The 23,061-nt window shown below is 40.9% G+C and overlaps 1 protein-coding gene across 6 annotated transcripts in view; it reads left to right on the forward strand.

Moving 5' to 3' along the window:
- TSNARE1 (t-SNARE domain containing 1) overlaps nucleotides 1-23,061 on the forward strand; it is a 503,856-nt gene that overhangs the window by 213,379 nt on the left and 267,416 nt on the right. For all 6 annotated transcript variants that reach the window (XM_072851134.1, XM_072851137.1, XM_072851138.1 and 3 more), the window contains exons 5-7: nucleotides 6,819-6,909; nucleotides 10,585-10,659; nucleotides 12,214-12,270. In XM_072851134.1, the coding sequence (XP_072707235.1) occupies nucleotides 6,819-6,909; nucleotides 10,585-10,659; nucleotides 12,214-12,270 (223 nt within the window). The remainder of the gene's footprint in view (nucleotides 1-6,818; nucleotides 6,910-10,584; nucleotides 10,660-12,213; nucleotides 12,271-23,061) is intronic.

Below are 23,061 nucleotides of genomic sequence, written 5' to 3' on the forward strand. Positions count from 1 at the left end.
GTTAGGATTGGTGCATGCAGTGAGGGGGATGTATTGCCATATCATTGATAACATGGCATCATGTCATATTATTTAAAAAAACATCCAGCAATGACAGAAAACCTGACGTAATGGGAAGTGGTGCTCTTAACACCACCCATGACCCTAAAACTGTATAGGACCACTAGCTAGACACAGGGATGTAGCGACTGGGATTATCTTTAAAATACAATAGATAGGACTGCCATCTCCTGCAGTGACACACAGAGCCTGTGTGTGTCCCTGGCTCAGCCCTGCACTCAGTAAGCTCCTGCTATAGACAGTTTTATGGCTGGGAAATTCCTAAACAAGGAGACATGGGCTTCTTTTTTTTTCTGATGCTACTCTGAAATGCAAGAGTTAATGTTTACAGGTGTATATATTATGAGAAAACATATTTAAGCAGATACATCAGTCAGCTTTTTTATCTGCATGAAGTCCTTGGGATTCGATATATTGTTTACTACATTTTGTGTCTGTAGCTTCCAGCCTGTGCTCTGCAACAGGCAAGTTATAAGAGGAAGTTTGCATATATTGGAGTCCACATACATAGTGTTTCCAAAAACGATTTAGGGGTTAGAAACATAACACAATGTCCATGTCTCTGCAAATTTCAGGGAAAGAGACAGTTTCTAACACTCTTTTAAGGTATATAAAATGTTTTCTGTGTTTGTGGACTATATGCAAGACTCAGAAAATATGTTGTTCTCCCTGCCTCTCCCTGCACGTTGACTGGCTCCATTAACTCCTGCTACAGCGTCCTAAATGCAGCACCCCGGAGCCTTAGATGTGCATAATGCTTCTGAAAACCCTGGAAAGATGGCTCTGATCCAAGCTTCGGCAAAGAGCTACAGTAAATTACTGGAAGAAAGGCGTGGTAACAACTATATGTAGGTTGTATGTCGCTTAGTTGCTTTCTGGTGTTGTTACAGGCACCTCTGGCTATGCCGCTGAGAGTTACCACAGGGATACATCCCAGTAACCTTTCCGTGACAGATATTAAGCTGTGGTCCACTTGTTAATGCAGAAATACGAAAGGCACAACAGAATTAGAAAGCACAGGCAAAGCAATCAGAATAGTCATGGTTTGATGCCATTTATCTTAGGGCGTTAAAAGGATTATCGGGGCAATGCTGGAAATGCTGGTGAATGTTAAGAGCTGACGGAGGGCAGCTGAGGTCCTTAGGCTGGAAAGGGAGGGACCTGCTTGCTTTTTGCAGAAATGTGGTGCAGGAAGATGGTCTACTTCTGTACAACCTAAGTTGCAAGAATAGTTAAAAAGAAATAAGCAGTTTATCAGCACCTGGAGGAAAAAAAAAAAAAAAAGATTATCGTGATCAGTAGGCACCAGGGTTCATCAAAATGAAATTATGGTGAATTAAATTAATTTCTGTCTCTGATAAGCTAAGAGGCTTACTGGATAATGAGAGAGAGGGAGGTGTAATATAGCTCAGTGCTAGTAAGGCGTTTACAAAGGATCCAAGGGTCTCTTTTATTAGGAAATAAAGTGAAACTTGTAAAATTAAAACTTACTTGGGAATAGTATGGGTGGGAGGAGGAAAAATAACTTGAGAGGTGACTAATGGCAGTGACATTGTTAAGCTGCTTCCCGTGGGGTCCTGTTTTGAGTGCTCTCTGAGCTGTCAGTAATGATTTGACAGATGGAGTCTGAGGCGATGCTAAACTAATCCGTAGGTGATGTGGGGTTAAGAGGGGGTCTTACTGTCCTGGAGATAATTTAGCTGAAAAACACAAACCTGAAAGTCTGGTAGCAGGTCAATGAGTAACTATCTGCTTGCAAAGACTGGTCAAATTCTGTAGGGGAGCAAGCATTCTCCTTATGTTAGTAATAAATGCTTCTTCATTTTTTATGATTTATTTTCAAGAAGCAATGCAAAAAAAAGGTGCCTGATGATAGGTATTAAAAATACCATGGAAAATTTTGCTAGGGTTTGCATTGTTGTATATTGCCGTGGTTGCATTTCTGTGGTGAAATTTGTGAGGACTGCTATCTGACTACAATTCATATGTTTTAATCCAGAACTGCTGAACAATGTAGCTGCTAGTCTATAGCCATGTTCATTTCTAGAGATGACACAGCACGAGTGCCAGGTGGATTTGAAATACCTCCCCTCTCTTCCCACACAGCCACAGCCCATCCCCTAAGCTCCCTAAAGAAAAATAGTGCCACATCTCCAAATACTTTCAAGTGACAGGCAAATTGGAAATCTATGATGCTTTTATTATAGAATATTGTGTGGCTTGAAACTTGGCTTAAAACTTGGAAGTAGCAGTCTGTTTTTCTCCTGACTTTTAGTCTGCTGGATGATTTACATCAATGCAAAGGGGTTTGCTGACAGACCAGAATTAGAGCTCTTATTTTGCTCTGCTGTAAATGATTTCTTAACACGCACAATCAGGCCCTAAAGGAGAAAGAGGAAAAAAAAGAGTTGTGAGAGTCAGTTTGGAGCCAGAACAAGTAGATTTAGCTTTTCTTCCTTTGGTGACTGTAACAATACAGTAAAGATACTTTAGAGTTTGGTGAAACAACCTTTCCTCCTAGCTCATCTTTCTGCTTTATTTACATCTGCAATAAATACTTATAGATGGGAGATGCCCACTGCATTAATCCCTCCCTTCATGCAGAAGCAGAGCCAGCAGCCCTAGAAGACAAGGTGTGGGGCTGTCTATGGGCAGTAAGTTATAGCGATCTAATGCAGCTCAAGTTTACATCCTATAGATAAGTGTTTGCTAATACAACTGTTGAACACATCCGCCTGGATCACGCATTTCTGGAAATATCCTTAGCTCTGCCATAGGATCATCCTGGCTGTGTAAGAGACACCCAAAAGTGGTGTGTTATTGCTGAAAGGTGGACTTCTCTGCAACACCTTTGGAGGTGCCCCTCTCCACAGACCATGAAGGACCTCTGTTGGCTTTGCTCTGAAGTTAAACACCTTGATTATGTGGTGAAAGGGGAATAGGAGCCTCAGGGACTAAGTACCCCTTGCTACTTCATGGCTGTGCCTATGGCCAATACATAAACTTTTATATACATGTATTTATAGTTTGCTGAGGCCTATCGTCAGCTCCCACAGACATCAGTCCTTCACAAAATCCAGCTCTAAGACAGGGAAGAGATTGACTAAAGTCTTACGGTGTGAACGATTTCCTTATGCATGCTTGATGCACTTCTACATATTTATGTCTCTAACAACAATGGAATATATGTAAATGCATATACTCAACCTATTTCTCCTTAAGCCACAGATCATGCAGCTCAGTGCTCTGCTCCCCATACTATAATTTTTACCTCTTTTTGTACAAGAAAACTGCAGTGAGTGGTAAGCACTACAGCTCCTGTGCAAAAGAGAAGTATACAGTTTTAGTTATGCTGTGCTACCTGGCTTAACTGTAGCCAAATCTACTTGACCACCCAGCTCTTAAATGAATATGACTACTCCATGCTATGCAGTTGCACTGTGCCAAAGGGGATACTAAATCTAATGAAGTTTAAGCCAGTACAGTAAAAGTATCCTTGATCTGTACCTGAAAAACTTATTATTGCTCTTATATTAGGGATCAGATGAAAGTAAAATAAGCCATATCCTATATTATAAATGAAAATGCCTTTCTCCTGCTGGAACTAGAAAACAAAGCTCTTTGGGATTATTGTGAGTGGCAGCAGGCACAGTGAGACAGAGAGAAGTCTTTCCCTTGTCGGTCTTTGCTGTTGCATTTGGGGTCTGATTATTTTTTGTTGACTTGGTCATTCATCAAGTGTCCCAAAGAAATGGCGCAAAAACTAGTTAAGCTCCTTCGTTCTGTCCCTGTGGAGAAGAGAAGCAGCCGTCATCACATCTGCCTCTTTGCTATGCTCATTTAAAAACTGGATAAATAAATTAGAGATATGATCGTTCAAAGAACAAACTGTAGGCAGCTGCACATTGGGGATTATGGATTCGGTGGACCGTACTTCTCTGGTAAAGGAAACAGCAGCCATAGGAAACTCTTAGGCAGCAGTGTGGCATCTCTTGTATTATTTAGTGCATTGTCTTTGCAATCTTTGTGCATACAGAAATGCACAGCAAGAGATGTTATTCTTCCTAAGAAATACCCTTTTTTGTTTTTACTCTTAGAGTGCTTATTTTCAGAGTAGCGCTGTAGACAGATAAGTCTTTTACAACGTTTATATTTTAGGTACTCGCTATCTCCACAGACTGAGTATTTAACTTACTATTGTATGGAGGACTTTTTCAGAAGCAAATTTTATTCATCAGAGACACCCCTTTAATTAACTTCCACACTTCCATGGGGAGATGAATATAAAGAAAGCTAATAATAATAATAATAATAGTGACATATCTTGTTACCATTATATATTAAAATAAAATGCTGCAGGGAGTGGAGTTTCAAGGCCTCTTTTTTAATGAAGATCTTAATAGCATTTAATGTAAATTAAATATAATCACTGTCTGATTCCTGAGCATATCTCTGAGGCTGAAGAATAAGAAGTTAATTGTGCTGACAACATAGTGGGAAGTGCCAAAATCAAGCACCAGCATGTTGGTTAAAGTGCATTTTGAATTAAGAGGTGGAAGGCAGAACTTTTATTTTTTGTACTCCCGCTCCCAGTTATTTTGCAGCAGTTCAGTGCAAAGTTTGTGCGCAGCGTGGATTTATTACATAAGATATCTAACATAAAATTTACATTAGAATGCAAATGGAGGAGACTTTATTTAACTTTAGAGATTGGGAAGGATCAGATGCATGAGCCTAACAAGCCATTTTACTTTGGGGATGGGGAATTGCTGGTATGTAAATCCCTGACTCGTTCTGTGGGCAGATAATTTAATGAGGTCTGCAAAATGACTGGACATCAACTCCAGTGTCTTGCATTGCATTAAGAGGAATTAGTTGTGGAAGTCTCAGTTCTGAAACTGCTGCTTATGGAATTCATGCACTTGGTGGCAAGATTTACTTGATTAAAAGACTGGGGATCAGGCTAACTGTACTCCTCAAGGTAGACGATGTGACAGGATTCAATTCCCAGCTCCCTCTCTTGCGATGACAGTGTGGAATACCTGTCTGTGGTAGATATGACCTCTTCCATCTCAAATTAAAAGTGATGTAATTAGTCAGCTGGTGCAGTGGGTCCTGGGATCACAAATAAATTAAATGCATTTTGATGAATGAATACAGAAATGGTATCTTAATTTAGCTAAGGAGAGCTGAGAATAACTAGTTATTGGATCCAGTCTTGTCTTCATATGGTGCCAAAGGAGTCCATGCCTTCTGTGTGCTTGTTCAACCCTTAACATACATCTGAATTACTGTTCCGCAGCTAAGAGATGTTATATTCACGGTATGCTAAGCTTTCACTTGTATACCTGGTAGGTACCACGCATAAAATTAAGTGTACTTTTATCCTAGACGTCTTTCCCACCTGAGCTGTCTGAACAAAGAGCTTGCTTAAGTGGAAAAAAACTGCCAAACTTTGCTATGGGGGTGAATATCATAGTTCGTGGTGCCTATGTCCATATTTCCTGACTAGATGGAAATGACAGTCAGTGGAGTGCTTGTTGAGAGGTCTTAATTTATTTGTAGTTAAGGTTGCATTTTGTAAAGACTGGGGGCTGGCCTTGTTCCTCAAAGGAAGTGCTGAAAGAGTCGACATAAGTCCTGAAAGAACTGGTCTCCATCAGTGCTGACAGAGAAGCAGGGAGGATCTGAAAAGCCAGGATGGGCTGTGGGTCTTCAGGACAGAGGGGCCATTAACAGTCATCTTAACATTTTTTAATCAAAGATCTTCCATTCACTCCACATCCCACCTACCCTGAAAAAAGAGCACTGACAAATGAGTCTTTTCAATACAACCAAGGCTCAAATGTGCCCTCTAAGGGAGAAAAAAGAACATTTTTCTCCAGGTCTTTATTGAGTCTTTCTAGAGTTTTTGACTGAAGCATTATGGAAAACCAACCCCCTTTCTAACTAAAAAGATCTGAAGTGCTCCCTGGGGAAGCTTAGAGCCTGAAAATGTCCTGTTGACCTTATAAAGCTTGAGAACTAGTGGACTGAGCTAATAAATACCTTTGGGCAGCATTTATGTCTCTTCTCCCTATTTTGTGTGGTCCCGAACAGTGAAGCCAGCAACCAGTGCTTACAAGAAATAATGGTACTGGAATTTGGGGTGTAAAGGAGAGGGACAGCCATGACTGGAGAGAGGACTGGTTTGTCTCCCTGCCTGCCTGTTTCAGTGCTCGTAAAGCAGCACTGCACCTTTGCATTCACAGTGCTTTTCTGGAGATACTATGTCATTAGCAGGTTGATGATCATGGTAAGTAAATTTGTCCTGCTCAATTTCTGTCTCTTCAAATTTCTCTTCTGAGTACAAAATTTTCCTGGTCAAGACATCAGGTAACTCCCCAGTCCCATCTCTTTTTGCTATACAACCCTTCTTCCAACAATTTTAGTTGCAATACCAACCATCTGTGATGGCCTTGTTACCTGTCCACCCGCTATTTTCACCTTATCTTCCCCCATTGACCTTACAGGTCCACAGGCATTGTCTTTGTGCTGATGCCAGGAAGAACATTTTGGGCAGCTCCTTGCTAGTATTTTCTACAGCCTTCTGGCTGCCATTGCTGGTCAAGACCCTGGACTCGTGTAGTCCTACTGTGGCTCCATGTGCTGTGTGTTGTGTTGTGTCTCAATTGCTTTGCAGCTTGATGAATTTCTCTAAGTGTCTCATTATGCAATTAATTTCAATTGCAATTCCCATCGTCTCTTCTCTTCTGCAGGCATGCAACCCAGCAGGAGACTAATAAAACCATCACAACTAGCACCAAAGCCATCAAGCAGCTGTCTGAGGTTGTCAGAGGCTCATCCAGGGTACGTGTCATTCAAGATGCTATTGGGGGAGACTGCTGGTTCTTATGGAGGGAGGAATAATGACAAAAGAAGTGGTAGTGGGTGCTTTAAAGCTGTTGAGCTCTATGTCTTGTTATAACTTCCTTTCCTGTTACACGATAAGCATAGCTTGCATTTATAAATGACCAATAGGAAAACAGCTGCAGAAAACAGTTCTTCTCCCAAAAGTGGAAGTGGGAATCTGGAAATCAAGAACTCGGCAACAAAGCCTTGACTAGCTCACACCTATCTCAGGGTCTCACTCAGTTTGTGTGAAAGTACTACAGAAATCATCTGGCTCCACACAAGTTTGGCATTGGTTAAAGACTCAGTTGTGCAGTGGGTGCACTGGGTGCAAATGAGTTTGGAAGTGTGTTGAAGTGTCCAGAAAGGGCAAAGCAGTGGAATAAGTCTCGATATGACGTTCATTCAGTGCTGCATGCTAGTGCAAAGGCAGCAGTGGGAATAGATAATTATAGGCTGTGGCCAGATCAGAGCAGGACTTTGAATTACAATTTACCCCAAAGTAACCCCATCTGTTGTACGGACAGACTGGTCTTCTGTCATCAGTAGATTCAAGTCATATGAACATCATTGTCACAGGGGTATGAATGATCCCCGTCCCCTGGTCCCCAGTGCAATGATTGGACAAACAAGGTTTCCAACCTTTCCACAAAGACCTTTATACCCCATATGTTCCTGCTGACCTTGGCTTGTGGTATGCGTCTTGGGGAAGAACACGAACTTACTGTGGGGAGCAAACTCCAGCTTCTGTGAGAGTTGAGGAGAAGTTTTCACCCACATAACAGGTGATTCAGCAATTGAAATGAGAACAAGGACAATTCTTTTCTACTTGATTCTGCCTAGCAGTTTTCTGTTACGTTCTTGCTTCCAGCATCCACATAGTTTCTGGGTCAGGTCAGTGTTTTATCCTCACTCACTTCCTGCCATTTTCCAAAGTCCTGTATTACTTCAACTCTGTTCTCACTGTCCTTCCACCTAGAAAACACACTGCTCTAAACACACAACTCATCTCTGTCCAAGTGTTTTTTACAGCCTGGTTTTATGTCACTTGCCAGCAGGCATATGAGATAAGGATTTCAGAGCTGAATCACCGCAGGTTACCTTTGTAACCTGTGGAGGACCATGTGCAATTCAGCCCACCTAAAAAAATGCATGGGTTATGGTCTACTCCAGAGGATGGGGAGGGAAGCCTGGAATGACTGTTCTCCATACATAGACATTGACCTTATGCAGGCATCAATCTTAATACTTTGATCTTTTTTAACATGTTGCTTTGATTAGTGATGGAGTACAAGAACTATATTTTCCTTTTTCTTGCATACTCTGAGAATAATTACATCAGAGCTTGATAAAACAGAAGATGCTTCTTGGAGATATGGGGATCTGGGATTTTTTTGTGCTGATCTCCTGGCTCCATTTTGTGACATAAATGGGGTCCAAAGGGGAATCAAGCAAGGTCATGTTAAACCCAATTATAGTGCCACACAAGAATGTCGTTATTTGCCCTTGAAGCCCATGTAGTGTCCACTGGGGACTCGCAGGAGAATAGCTTTTACTGTCATGGGGAGAAAAATTGCTAAGTTAAAGGGAGAATATTTGAGAGCTGAAGGAAATAGACACACAAACAATTACAGTAATATGAGGAATAAACTTGCTGCTCTCTATTGGCATCACAGAATAACTTTTTCTGCTCCCTGGTCAATTAATTCAACAGATTTTTATTTTTTTAACTCTTCTGTTCTAACAGTGTGCAGTTTAAGTAATTAAACCTACAAATTTTGATATAAAGCCTGTAGCCCTCCTCCCTTATAGAATAGAATAAATAGTTCTGGTGGGTATTGGCTGCTGGTCGGTAAGTTCCTCTTGGGGATCGGGGTAGCATTGCAAACTTTCCTCCCATAAAATTTCTCACAGCATGAAAAGCCATCCATTAATTTAGAGCTTTATAATCAGTCCTTTCTGATCCATTATTCTGTGTATTGCTTTGCATGCACACACGAAGAAAAAAAATTTTTTTTTTCTTTCTTCCTTATTTTCCACCAGTAATGCACTGCCAGCAAGGTGCACTGTGGGAGTTTCTCTGACTTGAAGCTCCAAGTGCTGCTGGAGCTATTGGAGTCAGGATGCTCAACTGAGCAAACAGATAGTATTTCAAGAGCAAAGATACTGATGTAAGTGGATCAGTGTGATACTAGGCAGGAGACTGATGTAAAATAGCACATGGCTATTTTAAGGCTTCCTTTCAAACTAACCTCAAAGGACTTAAACAGAGAGGCCTATCTGGAATTCCAAGCTTTTGTAGGATGAGTACTGGACCATTAGACCAGCTCTCCAGAGTGGCAATCTTGTCTTATTTTGCATGTGTAACAAACATAAGTTTTATAGACCTTTATCTGTAGAATGGGAATAATGATACTTGCCCTGTTCTAAAAATGGTTTTAAATCTTTGGATGAAGAACTGTAAGACTGGGATGTTCTTCTGTGTATGAAAATACTACCATTAAAAATGAAAGATGTTTATCCCATCCTTTATAAAATCTACTTTTGTATTCTTAAGCAGTTGTCTGAAGCAGCTGAAATTGCTGTAAAGTGAACATTTCTGGTTAGTAACTTTAGTGTAGATTGGGCTTTGTTTGCTACTTGGCTTTTAAGGTGATGCCCCACTTCCTTGCAGTTCATTCCCCTTTGTAAAACCTGGACACGTGAGCTCCTGCACACCTGAAATCTGAGATCCAGGGGGTAGAATAGTTCCAGGGGAATTTCCATTGCCTGACACTGTTTAGGTTAGGTCACTCCATCTGAGTGCAGCGATTTTGCAGCATGTTGGATAGTTACATCAGGCTAGACTGAGGTCTTCCTTCTGAGAACACTTTTGTTTCATACATAGATCGATATCTTGCTGGGGCAAGCTCCAGGCAGAAAGGTGGTGACATTTGGGTACATGTTTTGGAAAACATGGAGATAAGATGGTTTCTGACAATCAGGCGCTAGGCCAGGCAGAAGAAAGGTTGTTGTGGCTGATGGACCTCTCAAGTCCAGTAAATCACCCATTGCCGTCAAATGAGGTGATGAAATCCATCATGGGGTATCATCCAAATAAAGGACTTTTTATAGGAGGATCCCTTGGGTTATCATCTCCAGCAGATAATCCGAGGCTGGATTTTAGTAAGTAGAAGCAGGATACCATGCTACAACCATTCTATTCTTTTGATGGCAGTAAGGTATTTATTTGCTTGCTTTTCACAGTCTTTAAGAACTGGTATTGGAGTGAGACCCCCTTCATGCAGTAAGCAGGACAGCAAAATGTCCCACTATATATCCCTGCCACAGAAGGTGTCCAGCTCAGGTAGCAGACCACACAGTAGTCATGACTTGAGTGCTATCTTGAATATATATCCAAGGTGACATTTTTTAATTGCTTTTGCCTGAAAGATTAAAGCATCTTGGGCTCCCTTCCTAAAACAAAACCTCGTAGCATCCTGGCAGTGAAACTGAACTTTTAGAATACTATTTGTGCCCACTTTGTTTACTTGGTGTCTCCCACCAGGACTGTTTCCCATGGTCACAGACAGAGTCTACAACTTGATTTATCTCTACAGATCTGCTAACCAGGCCTCTGTTTTTCCAAAACAGCAAGAGCGACTTCAGCTCGACAGGCTGAAGAACCAGCTGTCTGATGCTATCCAGAGATATGGAGCTGTGCAAAAGGTGAGGGCCTCTCTTGCTTCCACTCTTCCATATGTGAGTTTGGGAATGTGTTTGTTACGTGGGAACGAGCGTAGCTCCTAGGAGCGTGGACCATCTCCATAGAGCTGCTTACGTGTAGTTTCCTCCCTCTTTTCTTGCTTTATCAGTCAAGGAGTGTATCATTACACTGGAATATGCACACGCGTGCAACCGCAGAACAGTTCAGCAACAATGGAAAAGAAAAAAAATGTGTGCTTTTGCCAGCAGTGTATCTGGTAGGACCTTCAGTGGTACCCCTGGATTAGACATGACATTATTTTGGTGTGTCTCCACTGTCAGGGGAGAAGGAGAAGTGATTTCACAGTGCCCCTTTCACCTTTGCTCCTTACAGAAAATGTGCGGGCAACATTGCTAATTTAAATGTTAACCCACCTTATGGCTCTGCTGTGTTATATGGCTTTGCAAGAAGGTTTCCAAACACATCTTGTGGTTTGGACCTGTCACCAAGATCAAGCTGTTTAATAAAACAAACAAAACCTGAACTCCAGCTCTTTCATTTGCTTCTTGCTCTTCCACTTTACTCTGGGGAGTCTCTACGGATGAGCAGATTTGCTTTGCTTTTAAACACTGTAGTAATGATTTATATTTACCATCCTCAAACTGCTTCTCTCCCCTGCAGTAACAAGTTTGAACATATATCTGGATTAATTGAATCCTATGCAAATACAACCTGGACAGACTCTGATTGCTTTCTTACACTATTTTAGTGAGTTTGACCCATGCCTGCAATACATGGGAAAGAATATATTGTAATTATACAGGTGTAATGAAATTTGGCTGGCAACATGCACTTGATAATGTATCTCTATTTAAAACACTCTGTACTGATTGATTTCACAACACTTGCTGCCTATGGTTTAAAAATAAATAAATAAATAAATAAATAAAACCCCTTGAAATTGCACTTCAACAGCACGTATATTATGTAATAGCATTGCATTATCTCTAGCGCCATGTCTTATTTTTAATTATTACTCTGTCTTATTCAAAACCCCAAGTGCCGGGTCTTTAAGTGAAATAACTTTATCCCATTAAATGAGAAGTTGGAAGGATTCAGGCTCCACCCCGATATACACACATCTTTTTAATGCTTTTTTTAAATGTTCATGAGTACAATCCATCTGAACTGTACATGTAGTTTTGTTTTTTTTAAAAAAAAACCTGTCATCAGTTCAGAAGTGCCAAAATTAGCCACTGCAGTTTGTCAATGCCCGGTTGCGTCAGGAAACCAATCTGAGTGGTAAATTGCTACTTATCCACGTCCTAGCTGTCATTTTTTAAATGCGTGTTTCAGTTTTGATAACCTTGTAATTCTGGAAGCTTTGAAGACTTTTAATTCTTGCAAGACCAAACTTTTCAATGCAGTTATACTCCCTTGCTTTTTCTAAATAATAAGAGTTTTCTCTATGTCCTTTTCTTTAAAAAGCAGAAGAAATAGCTCCATATGATTCCTTCCCTAAATATTTGGACTCTGTTTTCTCAGCCATTTTCCCTCTTTTTTTTCCATTTTTACAGAAAATAGCAGAGAAATCCAAAGCTTTGCTTCCTACTGGGCAGAGAATTACTAAACAGGTAAGTTCATGTGTGTCTCTGTGTTTGACAGTAAGTACATTGCTAAAAAAGGGCTGTTTTCTAACTCCACTAATGATGCCGAAGAGCATGGTGCTCCCCCACTGCCTACACTGAAACCAGTGAGGTGGTTTTCAAATAGAGATGTATGACATCTTTGGAGGTGGAAGATACAGGACCCAGGAAAAAAGTCATATGTAAGACCTGTTTAATTATCCTCTGCTTTTATGTTCTCATGGGGCTGTTTTTCCACTCTTGATGGGAGTTTTGTCTACTCTGAAATATATGAAAGATCAGTCCTGTACTCCCTTCCCTGGGAGCTGGGATCTTAGGCTAACTGAAATCACACTCCAAGTGCAATTTCATAGAAGGAAGTAAGAGGGGTTTTTTATCAAATATCTGTCCTCAGTTCCAAGACGGATCATGTATTCTGCATTCTTCAGCTACATTACATTGTGGTTAACTATTATATACATATGCAAATACAGCATTTTTTTCTCTTTTTACCCATATTAAGAATTTTGTCAATGAATAAATACTATATGTATTCAGAGTATATAAATTATAGTTTTGTGCATATATTTAGTTTCATATGTACATGCATGTGTGTGTATACGTAAAATATAATTAAATGTATGTAAGCCTGTGCACATATGTAACATGATTAAGAATGTAGATATGTATGTGTATATATATGTATACATATGCATATGTGTGTAGTCTTTCACAAACAGTAATGCAAAATACTATATATGTAAATAGTAATGCAAAATACTATGTATGTGATATGTGTGTGTGTGTATAAGAAATCTCCACAGATTTCAGTGAGAGGTTTGATGCCAGGAGATCAATTGGCTGTAGCATGAGTCCACCAGAGACTAGGTTTGCCTTTCAAGTCCTACACACTAAAAAGCTTTTAGGTATTTGCAGCTGATATCGTGGCACCAAAAAGCAGAACTCTGTGCTGAATTTCAGTGATTATTTCTGATATCCTCGATACTCTTGTCTTTTCTTTTAAAGGGCAGTAAGCAGATTTTCTGCTTTCCTAATGAATCTTCATTCCCTACCTTGTTATGTCACCTGGTTTTCTATATCCTCCTTAATGTGTATATAAGAAAGAGTTGTTCTTTGTAACATTAATTCTTCTCTGTAAAGAAGGGTGGAATGATGCCACTGAAGACCCTACCATTAGGGCAAGTCAATGGACCAAAGCTTTAATGTTAGATATGTTTCAACAATTACAACTGTGCACCAGACCTTCTTGTCACTTAGTTGGTTTTAGGTAGTAGTGGCAATGAAACTAAGGCCTTTGTGTGCCAAAGGGCTAATATATTCCTTTACCCTTATTGAGAGTTCCTACCACCACCTTTGGAGTGATTGTGCACAGATGTTGCTTTTCAGCTATGCATTATAGAAAAGTTATAGCTTATTTTTGTCCACCAACTGGTGATCTGTTTTGAACATGGGTATTGTGCATGGTTACAAATAGCATATTCTTGAATGGTGGTCAAATCCACCAGATGTCAAACATTTATTGGTTTTCATGATAGAGCTCAGAGATAAGGGGGTTTATTTTGGGCAAATATGCTGTGATTTATTTTCATGCCATCTATATTGTATCACTTCTTGTGCTTTTAACCAACTTTGTTACGTTACTGTCAGTGGAGTGGATGGCAGAGGTGGGAACAGCTCTGGTCTTGCCTTGACTACCACATGGTTGCATGGCCATGGCTGTTCCATATGATGTGGGACACTGCTGGCCATTAACCAGTGCTGATAGGATGAAGGAGGCTAATTATTGCATAGCTGTTGTGTATCCCTGCACCTGGGGTAAGCCTGGATGCAATCAACTTTTTTCGGTATGTTGAAAATGGTTGATGATTCCAAAACCAGCCTTCTCTGGAAGGGAGCAGAGTTTTAACAGGGGAAAAAAACAAGATGTCGGATAAAAGTACTCAAATCTTGGAGGCAAGTGATGGTGGGGTTGGAGGTAAAGGGAGGCTGGAGGAAGAACAGGACAAGAGATGAGCTCCTTTGCCTTGAAACAGGTAAGAATCCTACCAGTTAGGAGACTGGAGCAGTAACAATTTGGTGTAGGTCAGGCAGCATCAGCAGAAATTGTGTTAAACTGGATCAGCTGCAGATTGTGTCTCCTTGTAGCTGTCACTTGCAAGTGAACGCTGGTGATTGGCTTTGGTGCGTTATGAAAAAGAAGGGGGTTGTGTTATGTCCTTGGTGAGATGCTTCTGACTCAGAAATAGGTTTGATCACACCCAAGAGCACATACTTTTCATGCAGTGACACTTGCTTGGACTGGGGACACATGAGGTTTCATGCAAACTGCTTGAAAAGAAAGTTAATTCACATCCGTTTCAGCTTTCCTGTACGTTTACAGCTTCGCGCATGTCTTCTTTTCTTCTTCCTTCAAATATAAAAAGAGAGAAATTAAATGTAGAAAACCTGCTGAAGGGAATGCAGTAGTGTGATTGGTTTTTACTTATTATTATTTTTCCAGCTGCAGGTTGGTCAGAAAATGCAAAATTATAGTTCCCACAGCAACTGTAACCTGACCACTATGTGCATATATTAAGGCATTAAAGTTAACACCCTATACAGTAATGCAAAATACTACGTATTTTCAGGAGACCTGATTTATGGGTCTTGTGAGACTGCATGGTGAACGTCTCAACTTGGTGCAGATCCAGTCTTGATTCAAATGCTGCTTGCCTGCAGGGCTTTGTTTTATTTTATTTATGCTTTAATTTATTACAGCAAATTGTAAGAGGTTTGAAGAATGCTAGTTTTTCTATATGTGTGTTCCTAAAATTCTTCTGTTCCATTGGTGGGTGGGAAAGGTAAGATGTTGGGTAACACAAACTCTAATAAATTCCCTTTAGGAAGTAATTGATTCCCTAGGCCCATGTGACAGGTAAAAATAGGAGAGTGAAGCTTCAGGAAAATTGCTCTCCTGCCCATTGTGGTTTGCTGTAAGTACTGTTTAATTGAGTTTATTTATTTATAGAAGCAAAATAAAGGCATTGATCCAAAATTCCTTGCAGCCTGATGTTATATAAATTCTTAATCAAATATGTGTTTGTAGGAATGTATTTGTATGTAGACAAATCAATGTAGTTCTATAGGTGTGTTACTTCATATATTGAAAGACAATTTTTTACTATGCTAAATGATCATTGTTGAACGTGGGTTGTGGCAACTATTTGAAAAAAAAGCCCTTTCCCTTGGATCTGTGAAAGCAATTTTAAATATTCACCCAGTGGCCAAAATGAGACCTCAGAAGTCTCATTAAGGGAGTGCACAGGGGAATCCTGGAAAGCAGTTTTCCATTTATGAGAAATGCTGTTGCAGCATACAGCAGAGACAGTAATGTATTTGATGATATGGCCGCCTCTGGTTCCTGCCTACGTATGGGGCAGACGTGCCTTGAATCCCACATTCTGCCCCTGCACAGACGCACCTCAGTGTTCTGGGACAGTGTGGTCAGTGGTAGGGGAGGCTGGACAGCCGAGTAGACCTGTCCTCTTGGGCTAAGTCCATCCCACAGTGAAACAGTTGGGTATAACAAAATATGAATAACACAGAATAGATTATCCATAATATTAAAATAATAAATGATAGCCTGCAGAAAATCCACAAAATAGCCAATAATCCCTCTAAGCATAGGAGGTGAAAATAATCCTTTTTTCTAATTCTTTTTAATTATCGTGCACCTAATATCATCTACTTCCCATAGAAAGAAGGATATGTTATTGTGACCATGACTGAATAAGTTCAACTGATATTGAGCCCAACAGCAGACTAGGCTAAAAAGCTGAGGGCTCCTTAAGATCCGTCCCTGGCAGTGCCTAGGAGGGACAGCCCAGTTTGTGCGTCCTTACTGCATCTGTGACATGCCTTCAGGCCACCTCCATCTTTCCTGGATCCTCCTTGACCACACATAGCCATCTATCTTCTCAACTAATGAGGAGGAAAGTGGGCTTTCTCACCATCTAGACTTTGTGGGCGGTTCCCCAAAAAGAGTGGGAGAGGGGGAAGCACAGCTCTGTTTTAGCTGAGGAATGAGTTTTAAACTAAAACGACACCAAAAATCGGAAAAGACTATTTTTTTTTTTTTAAGAGGAAACTTTCCTGGCAATTTTTAGAAATTAAAATTACAGTAATTGTCATAGTGTAATCGCACCCCTCTTCATTTCCTGCTGCTCACGGGGAGAGGGAAGGATAATTACTGCTCTGGAACATGGCAGTTACCAAAAGAGATGCCTTTGTTTCTTATTCTGTAAGCCTACTTGACCCTTCCCTCAAAGGTCAGTAAATTATGTTTCTTAGGAGCACAAAAATGGGTAATAAACCCCTATTTGCATATACAAGCTTCTTTCTCCTGACTGCATCAATTTATTCATGCTTTAAATGGACTTCCTGCTCACAGGAAGCATAATTTCTCCCTTTCTTCCTATGTTTATGAAGTTGTTGTTTTTTATGTGATTAGAGTAAAATTCTCATTTAGGGGCAGCAAGATCCAATCCTTGTCTTTATGGGAGAATAATTTCTTGGCAATAATATCTGCATAAACTGCATATATGTATGTGTGTGTGTAATGACTCTAGTTACTTGGGCTTCTATTTTTACAGGGTCCTTATCATGGTAGATGCTGTATAAGCACAGCTATTAGATTGTGCCACCCTGAGGATCTCGCAGGCTAAGCAAATGCCATCAGGCTATTTTGAACAATAATTAACGATGAGTTTTAATGCAGTAGGTGGTCTTCATGCTGGAATTCCAAAGCTCAGTTTGAAACTGGCTTCAACATTTGCGAGAGGTTGTGGTGTGTATTTTTCTTAAATGCAAAATTGAATTTCTCACAATCAAAATAACGGCTTTTGCCCTGACAAATTGAGCTTTTTATTTACACGTTTATCTTATTGACTCTAACATCTTATCTTACAACTCATCCCAGTTCCTAATGTTCCAGTCTGGCTGGTATATCTTAGGAAATCAAGCCTTAGCTTTGGCGATAATATATCTTGCATGTGTGGTAGTAATTGCTGTCTTTTCAAGGTCATTTGGTATGCAGCTACTTCTGTAAAAAGTGTTATTTCAATAATGTCAACTTTGTTTTAAATGACTATGCATCCATTAAAAGCCATATTCTAATCAACCCACTCCCCTGTTCCTAGGGCTGTCAATATGGAGCATTTAAATCACGCAGCTATTTTTTCTTGACTTTATTTAAGTGTGGGCTTTTGTTTGTTTTGTGGGGTTTTTTTAAGGCGGTCATTAAAGCAATTTTCCTAAGACAATATTTTTTTTTTTTTCTGCCTGCTTGGGACTAGGGAAATAGATTCTGATACAGGGATTTAATAAGTGGATGAAAATAGATTCATACCTGATTTTCTTTATTTGCTCCCTATATTCCCAAGGGAGGTGGAATCTATTCTGAATGGCCCAAAGTACTGCCCCTGCACTGCTTCCAGTGGGTCTGCTTTTCTGCTCAGCATGCCCATGATCTTGCAAAAAGGTGCCAGTGGGTTTTATAGACATAGTACTTCACTAACTAACCATTAAACTCCATCTCTGATATTTCAGGGATGCAGCACTTCACAACTGTAAGAGTTAAAATGAAGAATCCTCCATCCTTAAGGGCAATAAAACCTGCACCGCAGCCCTTGGGAAAATGCCCATATACCTCATGCTGCTTGTGGCTGTACACAGCTTTTGTGCAGCAATGGGAGTGCTCAGGACTTCAGTGTTGCATGGAAAAACATGTAAGAAAACCCCCAAATCCTACTATATCTGTAAAGGAGGTAATTTGCAACGGCTAGAGGCGTGAGCTTCCAATAACATATAGTCCCTTATTCTACAAAAGGAGAAAAATAAGAAAAGACCAAATCCTCCCCAAACCTGCCATTTCCTAAATTGCCCAAACAACTTCAGCATCGTGGATTTTCCTTAGCAATCCCCTATCAAGTGCCTGTCATGGGATAAGCCTGCTTTGCTTGCCCGTGTCTGCTGATGGAGCTCAAAACTGCAGCTGCCTATATCAGCACCTGAGCAAAGGATTTTGTATTTATTAGCTGGGTTTTCTGGTTGGTTGGGTTTTTTGTTTATTTGTTTGTTTCTTTGTGTTTTTTTATTTTTTTTCTTTTTCCTTTTGTTTGAATGAGAAAGGACAGAGGTTTTTATGTGGGCAGAGGATGAAGGCAGGGGAAGGGGTTTTTTTGTACAAAGCCTCCTCCACAGCAGCTTGCTGGCTTCACACGCTGTGCTGATGCTGCTCTCCTCTACCCCAGCTCTGAGTCACTGCTGGAGCCGTCTTGCAAACCGAAGGGCTGTTTTGTCTGGAATGAGCCAACATCACCACCCAACTCTGCAAGCACTTGCTTTTATGTTCCCGAATCCTGGAGCCACTTTCCCTTACCCCATACCGTTTAGGACCCTGCTGGGAGGGCTCTGCGTGGGAAAGGGTGACACTGGGGTTGCGTGGAGGTGTTTGAGGTCATGGGATGAAACGCTGGCATGAATGTGCCTTGTTAATAGGAGAGAGTGCTTTCACAGAGAGCAAATCTATATTGTGCCCAGAGGCTCAGACAGATAACATAACTCAACTGGTATCCACATTATTATTCTTCCATAGCCAGTGACAGCTCTGCAAATATTTTTCCCCATTGCTTGTGGTAGCTGCCTGGGTAGTTGCAGTGCTCCTTTCTCTTCCCAGCTGTTAAATTTAAAGGATATTGCAAACACCCATGTCTTCATGCCAAATCAGGGTCATTCACGGAGGGGATCTCTGCGCCTGTAAAGGTGGGAAAAGCCTTTCTCACCTGTTGCATCAGATCTGGCTGCTGTTTCAGGGAGTACTGGCTCCTGTTTTCTCATGAGTACTGCTTTTTGCACAGTGAGTGTGGGCAGCGCTTTGCTGCATGGTCCCAGTCAGCACTGCTGACATGGATGTGTATATCTATAGATATAGATGTAGATATGCATGCCTACATCTACATTTACATCTACATCTATATAAACCTAAACCTAAACCTAAACCTAAGCAAATATAGTGACAGGTGTGGCCAGTTGGATGGATACTCACCTTGGTCAGAGAGCTTTGTCCTTGCACACAGCTTTTCTGGGCAGTGAGGGTCGCCTTTGGCAGCACTGTCAGATCTGTGCTGACAGCAGTATAAGAGGAAAGCAAATGCAGGCCAAGATTCCACAGCTGATGAAACGTAGGCTGGATCTGTAGGACATGTGTGGCGGCTATGGCAGTAGTATAATTACAAAAAATGAACCTCTGGATCAGTCTGCAAGCTTGAATTTTGTTCACTCTACATCAGTGGCTTTTCTCCCCTATATTTTCCTTTTTCTTTTCCTGTGCAGGAGCCTGATGATATAATAAGTGGGTGGTTTTGCCCACTGCAAGTGGAAGTGGTTCCTGCTGGTGTGATGGGGAAGCTCGTACAACCTCATCCACCTCCCCTCCTTCAACCCCATCTCGCAGAATTTGCATTCCAAGCGTCTAAGTTGACTTTTGCCCTGGCAAAGATCACACAGTAACTGGAGAAACAAATGTGAAACCTTACTGAGTGTGTCACCTTGCTCCAAAGTGAATGCAGTGTTATTTAATACATTTAAACCCCCCTGTGGAGATGGATTATTGAAAGGAAGGAAATTGTATTCTTCTAAACCCACTTTGATGGCTGCATTTATCACATGATTAAATGTGAACGGCAATGGTATTTTCCCACGAAAGAAATGTGTTTGGAAATAGGTTAACCCTTGCTTCACCAGGGTGAAGACAAAAGTAAAAAGGGCTCCATCTGATTTATTTTCAGGGTCTCAATATCCAATGTTATATCCACCATATAATTCAAAGGTATTTAACCCCTTTCATTCCTATGCAGAGGGCAATGCTGGTACCGCCCCTACATTGTATATCATCTGTGAAATGCCGTGTGATACTCCAGCTGTTGCAGATACTAGCCCCCAAATTGACCTGGCATAGTAAGACAGACTTGCTGTCTCAGACTCTTTCAATTGATCACAATTTTTCCTGATTTACTGCAAACAAAAGGAAACACAGGACCAGGCTCATATTTGGATTCTTTGTTCTGTTACTTAGTTCTGGTGCCCAGCTGAAAACTATAAACCAAGTTTGTGTTATTTTGCCAAATGAAGCTTCCACTGACATTTTGGTTTGTTATGGAGTTTCATCTTCACTTTTAATGATAACCCAGGATGCTCAAATACCTTTGGAGTTAAACCTTAAAGCTGGACATATATCAGAGATACAATTTATATATAGTTTCTTTATAAAAATACACCAGGATCTGTGAGCTAAGGCATGTGCTGCAGATGATGTTTCAAATAGTTATTTTAAGCTGGTAGCAATAGTCTGTGTGATAAATAAAATAAATGTGTGTTCACCTAAACACAGACAGTGGTTCTTCCTTATAACTCTCACAAACTTCTCAACTAAGGCACCTGTGTACCAAATAATTCCCTCAAGTTTAATAGACTTCTTCAGCTATGTCTGACTGTCCCAAATCTGAAATTAGGTGGTGGTTCACAACATGTGCCATGGGCAAACCCTCCTGAAAATTGCCAGGACATGCTCCCATGTGCATAGATGGGAATGAAATAGGAGTTGGACTCGATGATTGTTATGAGTCCCTCCCCACTCGAGATATTCTATGATTTCTGTGACTGAAAAGACTGAGCCATGATTGTGGCTCATCATTGCTACTGTCAGGAGCAAATCAATGTTGCATGGCTGGTACCTGCTTGGCACTGCCCGTGTGCCTCTTCATGCCTGTAAACTGTGGATAAATCCTGAGGCCAAGCTATCCCAGCCAAGCTATCATGGGTATTCTCCTCTTGCGGGTGTTCAAACGGGCAATTTTTCATTTCAGCAGCAAGATGCCAAGAATGCATCTTACTGTTTCCCCTGCAGTAAAACACAGTAGCACTTTGCAGTGTCCCCTTCATTAATCCCACTTTAATTAAAGCTGTGTTACCATGCAGTACACTGGGATGAGCATTAGGCATTAGGTCACTCAAATGGGTTTGGTGCCAGAGGACTTTTACCCGGCTCCCTGCATCAGGTAAGGCCTCAATCTCATCTCCTGTCTCTCTGTGCTCAACTTGAGTACTTTTCTTCTCCAGATGCTGGAAGGGAGCTAGGAACAGTAAAGCAAGGAAGGTTTTTTCCTCATGGGTCGTTTTCCCACATGGATCAGTCAGATATTTTATATAAATGCAGTATTTCCCATGATAAAAGAAAAATAAGTTATTACACTTTTTTAAAATTTATTTATTTATTTTCATGTGATGGGTCAGAGCCTTGTGAAAACAGGCAGTTGTACTGTGGTCAGTGCAGCACTGCCAAGGGGCACGGAATGAAGGAAAGCCAACCTTCTGCCCCTGTTTGTGCAACCTCCCAAAGCAAAGCTCACACCACAGACAGGCGGTTCCCAAGGTCCTCCTTGGCACAGAGACCAAGGCATGGGAAAGCCTATACAGGTTATATTTCTGCATGGAGAAACTGGCTGGAAATAGGTCAAAAAAAGGCTTATTTCCATGTACCCAGTTTTGTATGGGGCAAAGCTGAAGATCCTGCTTCCAATCTGTGCAAGCCCTAGATCTGTTGTGAGTTGTGGTTTGCATATCTCACTTGGATAAAATGAAAAACTTCAGTATTTTATTTTCTACCTTTGCTCAGCCTGTAAGCTCCTGAATGAAATAAAACTATCAAGATGGTTCCTAGAACCTTAACTCAATATTACACTGGATACAACTGAATCTCTTGATTTGCAGAGTTCCTTGCTTTAAGGATTTTCCCTTCCCTTCCCTTCCCTTCCCTTCCCTTCCCTTCCCTTCCCCTTCCCCTTCCCCTTCCCCTTCCCCTTCCCCTTCCCCTTCCCCTTCCCCTTCCCCTTCCCTTCTTTTTCTGCACATTTGCATGAAGAGCTTAGTAGTGGCATGCTGAGAAACAGATAATTGCTCTAAGAAAAAAAAAAAAACAAACCAGCAAACAAAAATAAATAATCAAAGCATCTACTTGCAAGCACAAACAATTTCTGGCACGTGAGGAAGGTGTTTTCTCTCTTCCTGTGCCCAACAGTTTGTAATTGGTTATGTGATTTAAGGAAAGAAAGTGGGAATGTGGCTTTTGTGTGCAGCAGGACATACTGACCTCTTCTGGAAGCTGAGGGCTGGGAAGTTTGATGGCCCTATTGTGTGAGCTACTTCGTTGACCCCTATATTCAAGCATGATTAAAAGCACCACTGAAGAACCGGGCACAGAAAAAAGCCTTTTCCAGCAGTTGCTGGGGATGGGGTGAGGGAAGCTGTGGATGCTGCACACTTCAGAGTGCCATCTGCTGGCATAGGACTCACTTAATCGGATACAGGAGCCTTGTTTTACAGATCTCAGATGAGGACAGCGGTGGAGAAGTCTTGATGAACCATTGATGCTCGTTGTCAATATCATTGAGACGAGGATAAAATCTGTACAGACTTGGAGTGGAATAAGATGTTTTATGCTTCTGTTGAAGGCAGAGTCCCTGCTTACTAGATGGTGGAAAAATACAATAAGTAACCACCTGCTACATGTTCTCTGTATCAGGTAGAACATACATATTATAGAGTTGAAATAAGTATAATATTAATGCATTTGTGTGTATGCATATATAATTTTTCAGGTTCCTAAGGAGGAGAAATTTTATCTTTAGGTCACATCTGCTGGGAAGCATCAGGGAGACTGCCAGTTTTTAGTCTCAGCTAGTC

Source organism: Ciconia boyciana, chromosome 2 (assembly GCF_034638445.1).
Source record: "Ciconia boyciana chromosome 2, ASM3463844v1, whole genome shotgun sequence".
NCBI lineage: Eukaryota > Metazoa > Chordata > Aves > Ciconiiformes > Ciconiidae > Ciconia > Ciconia boyciana.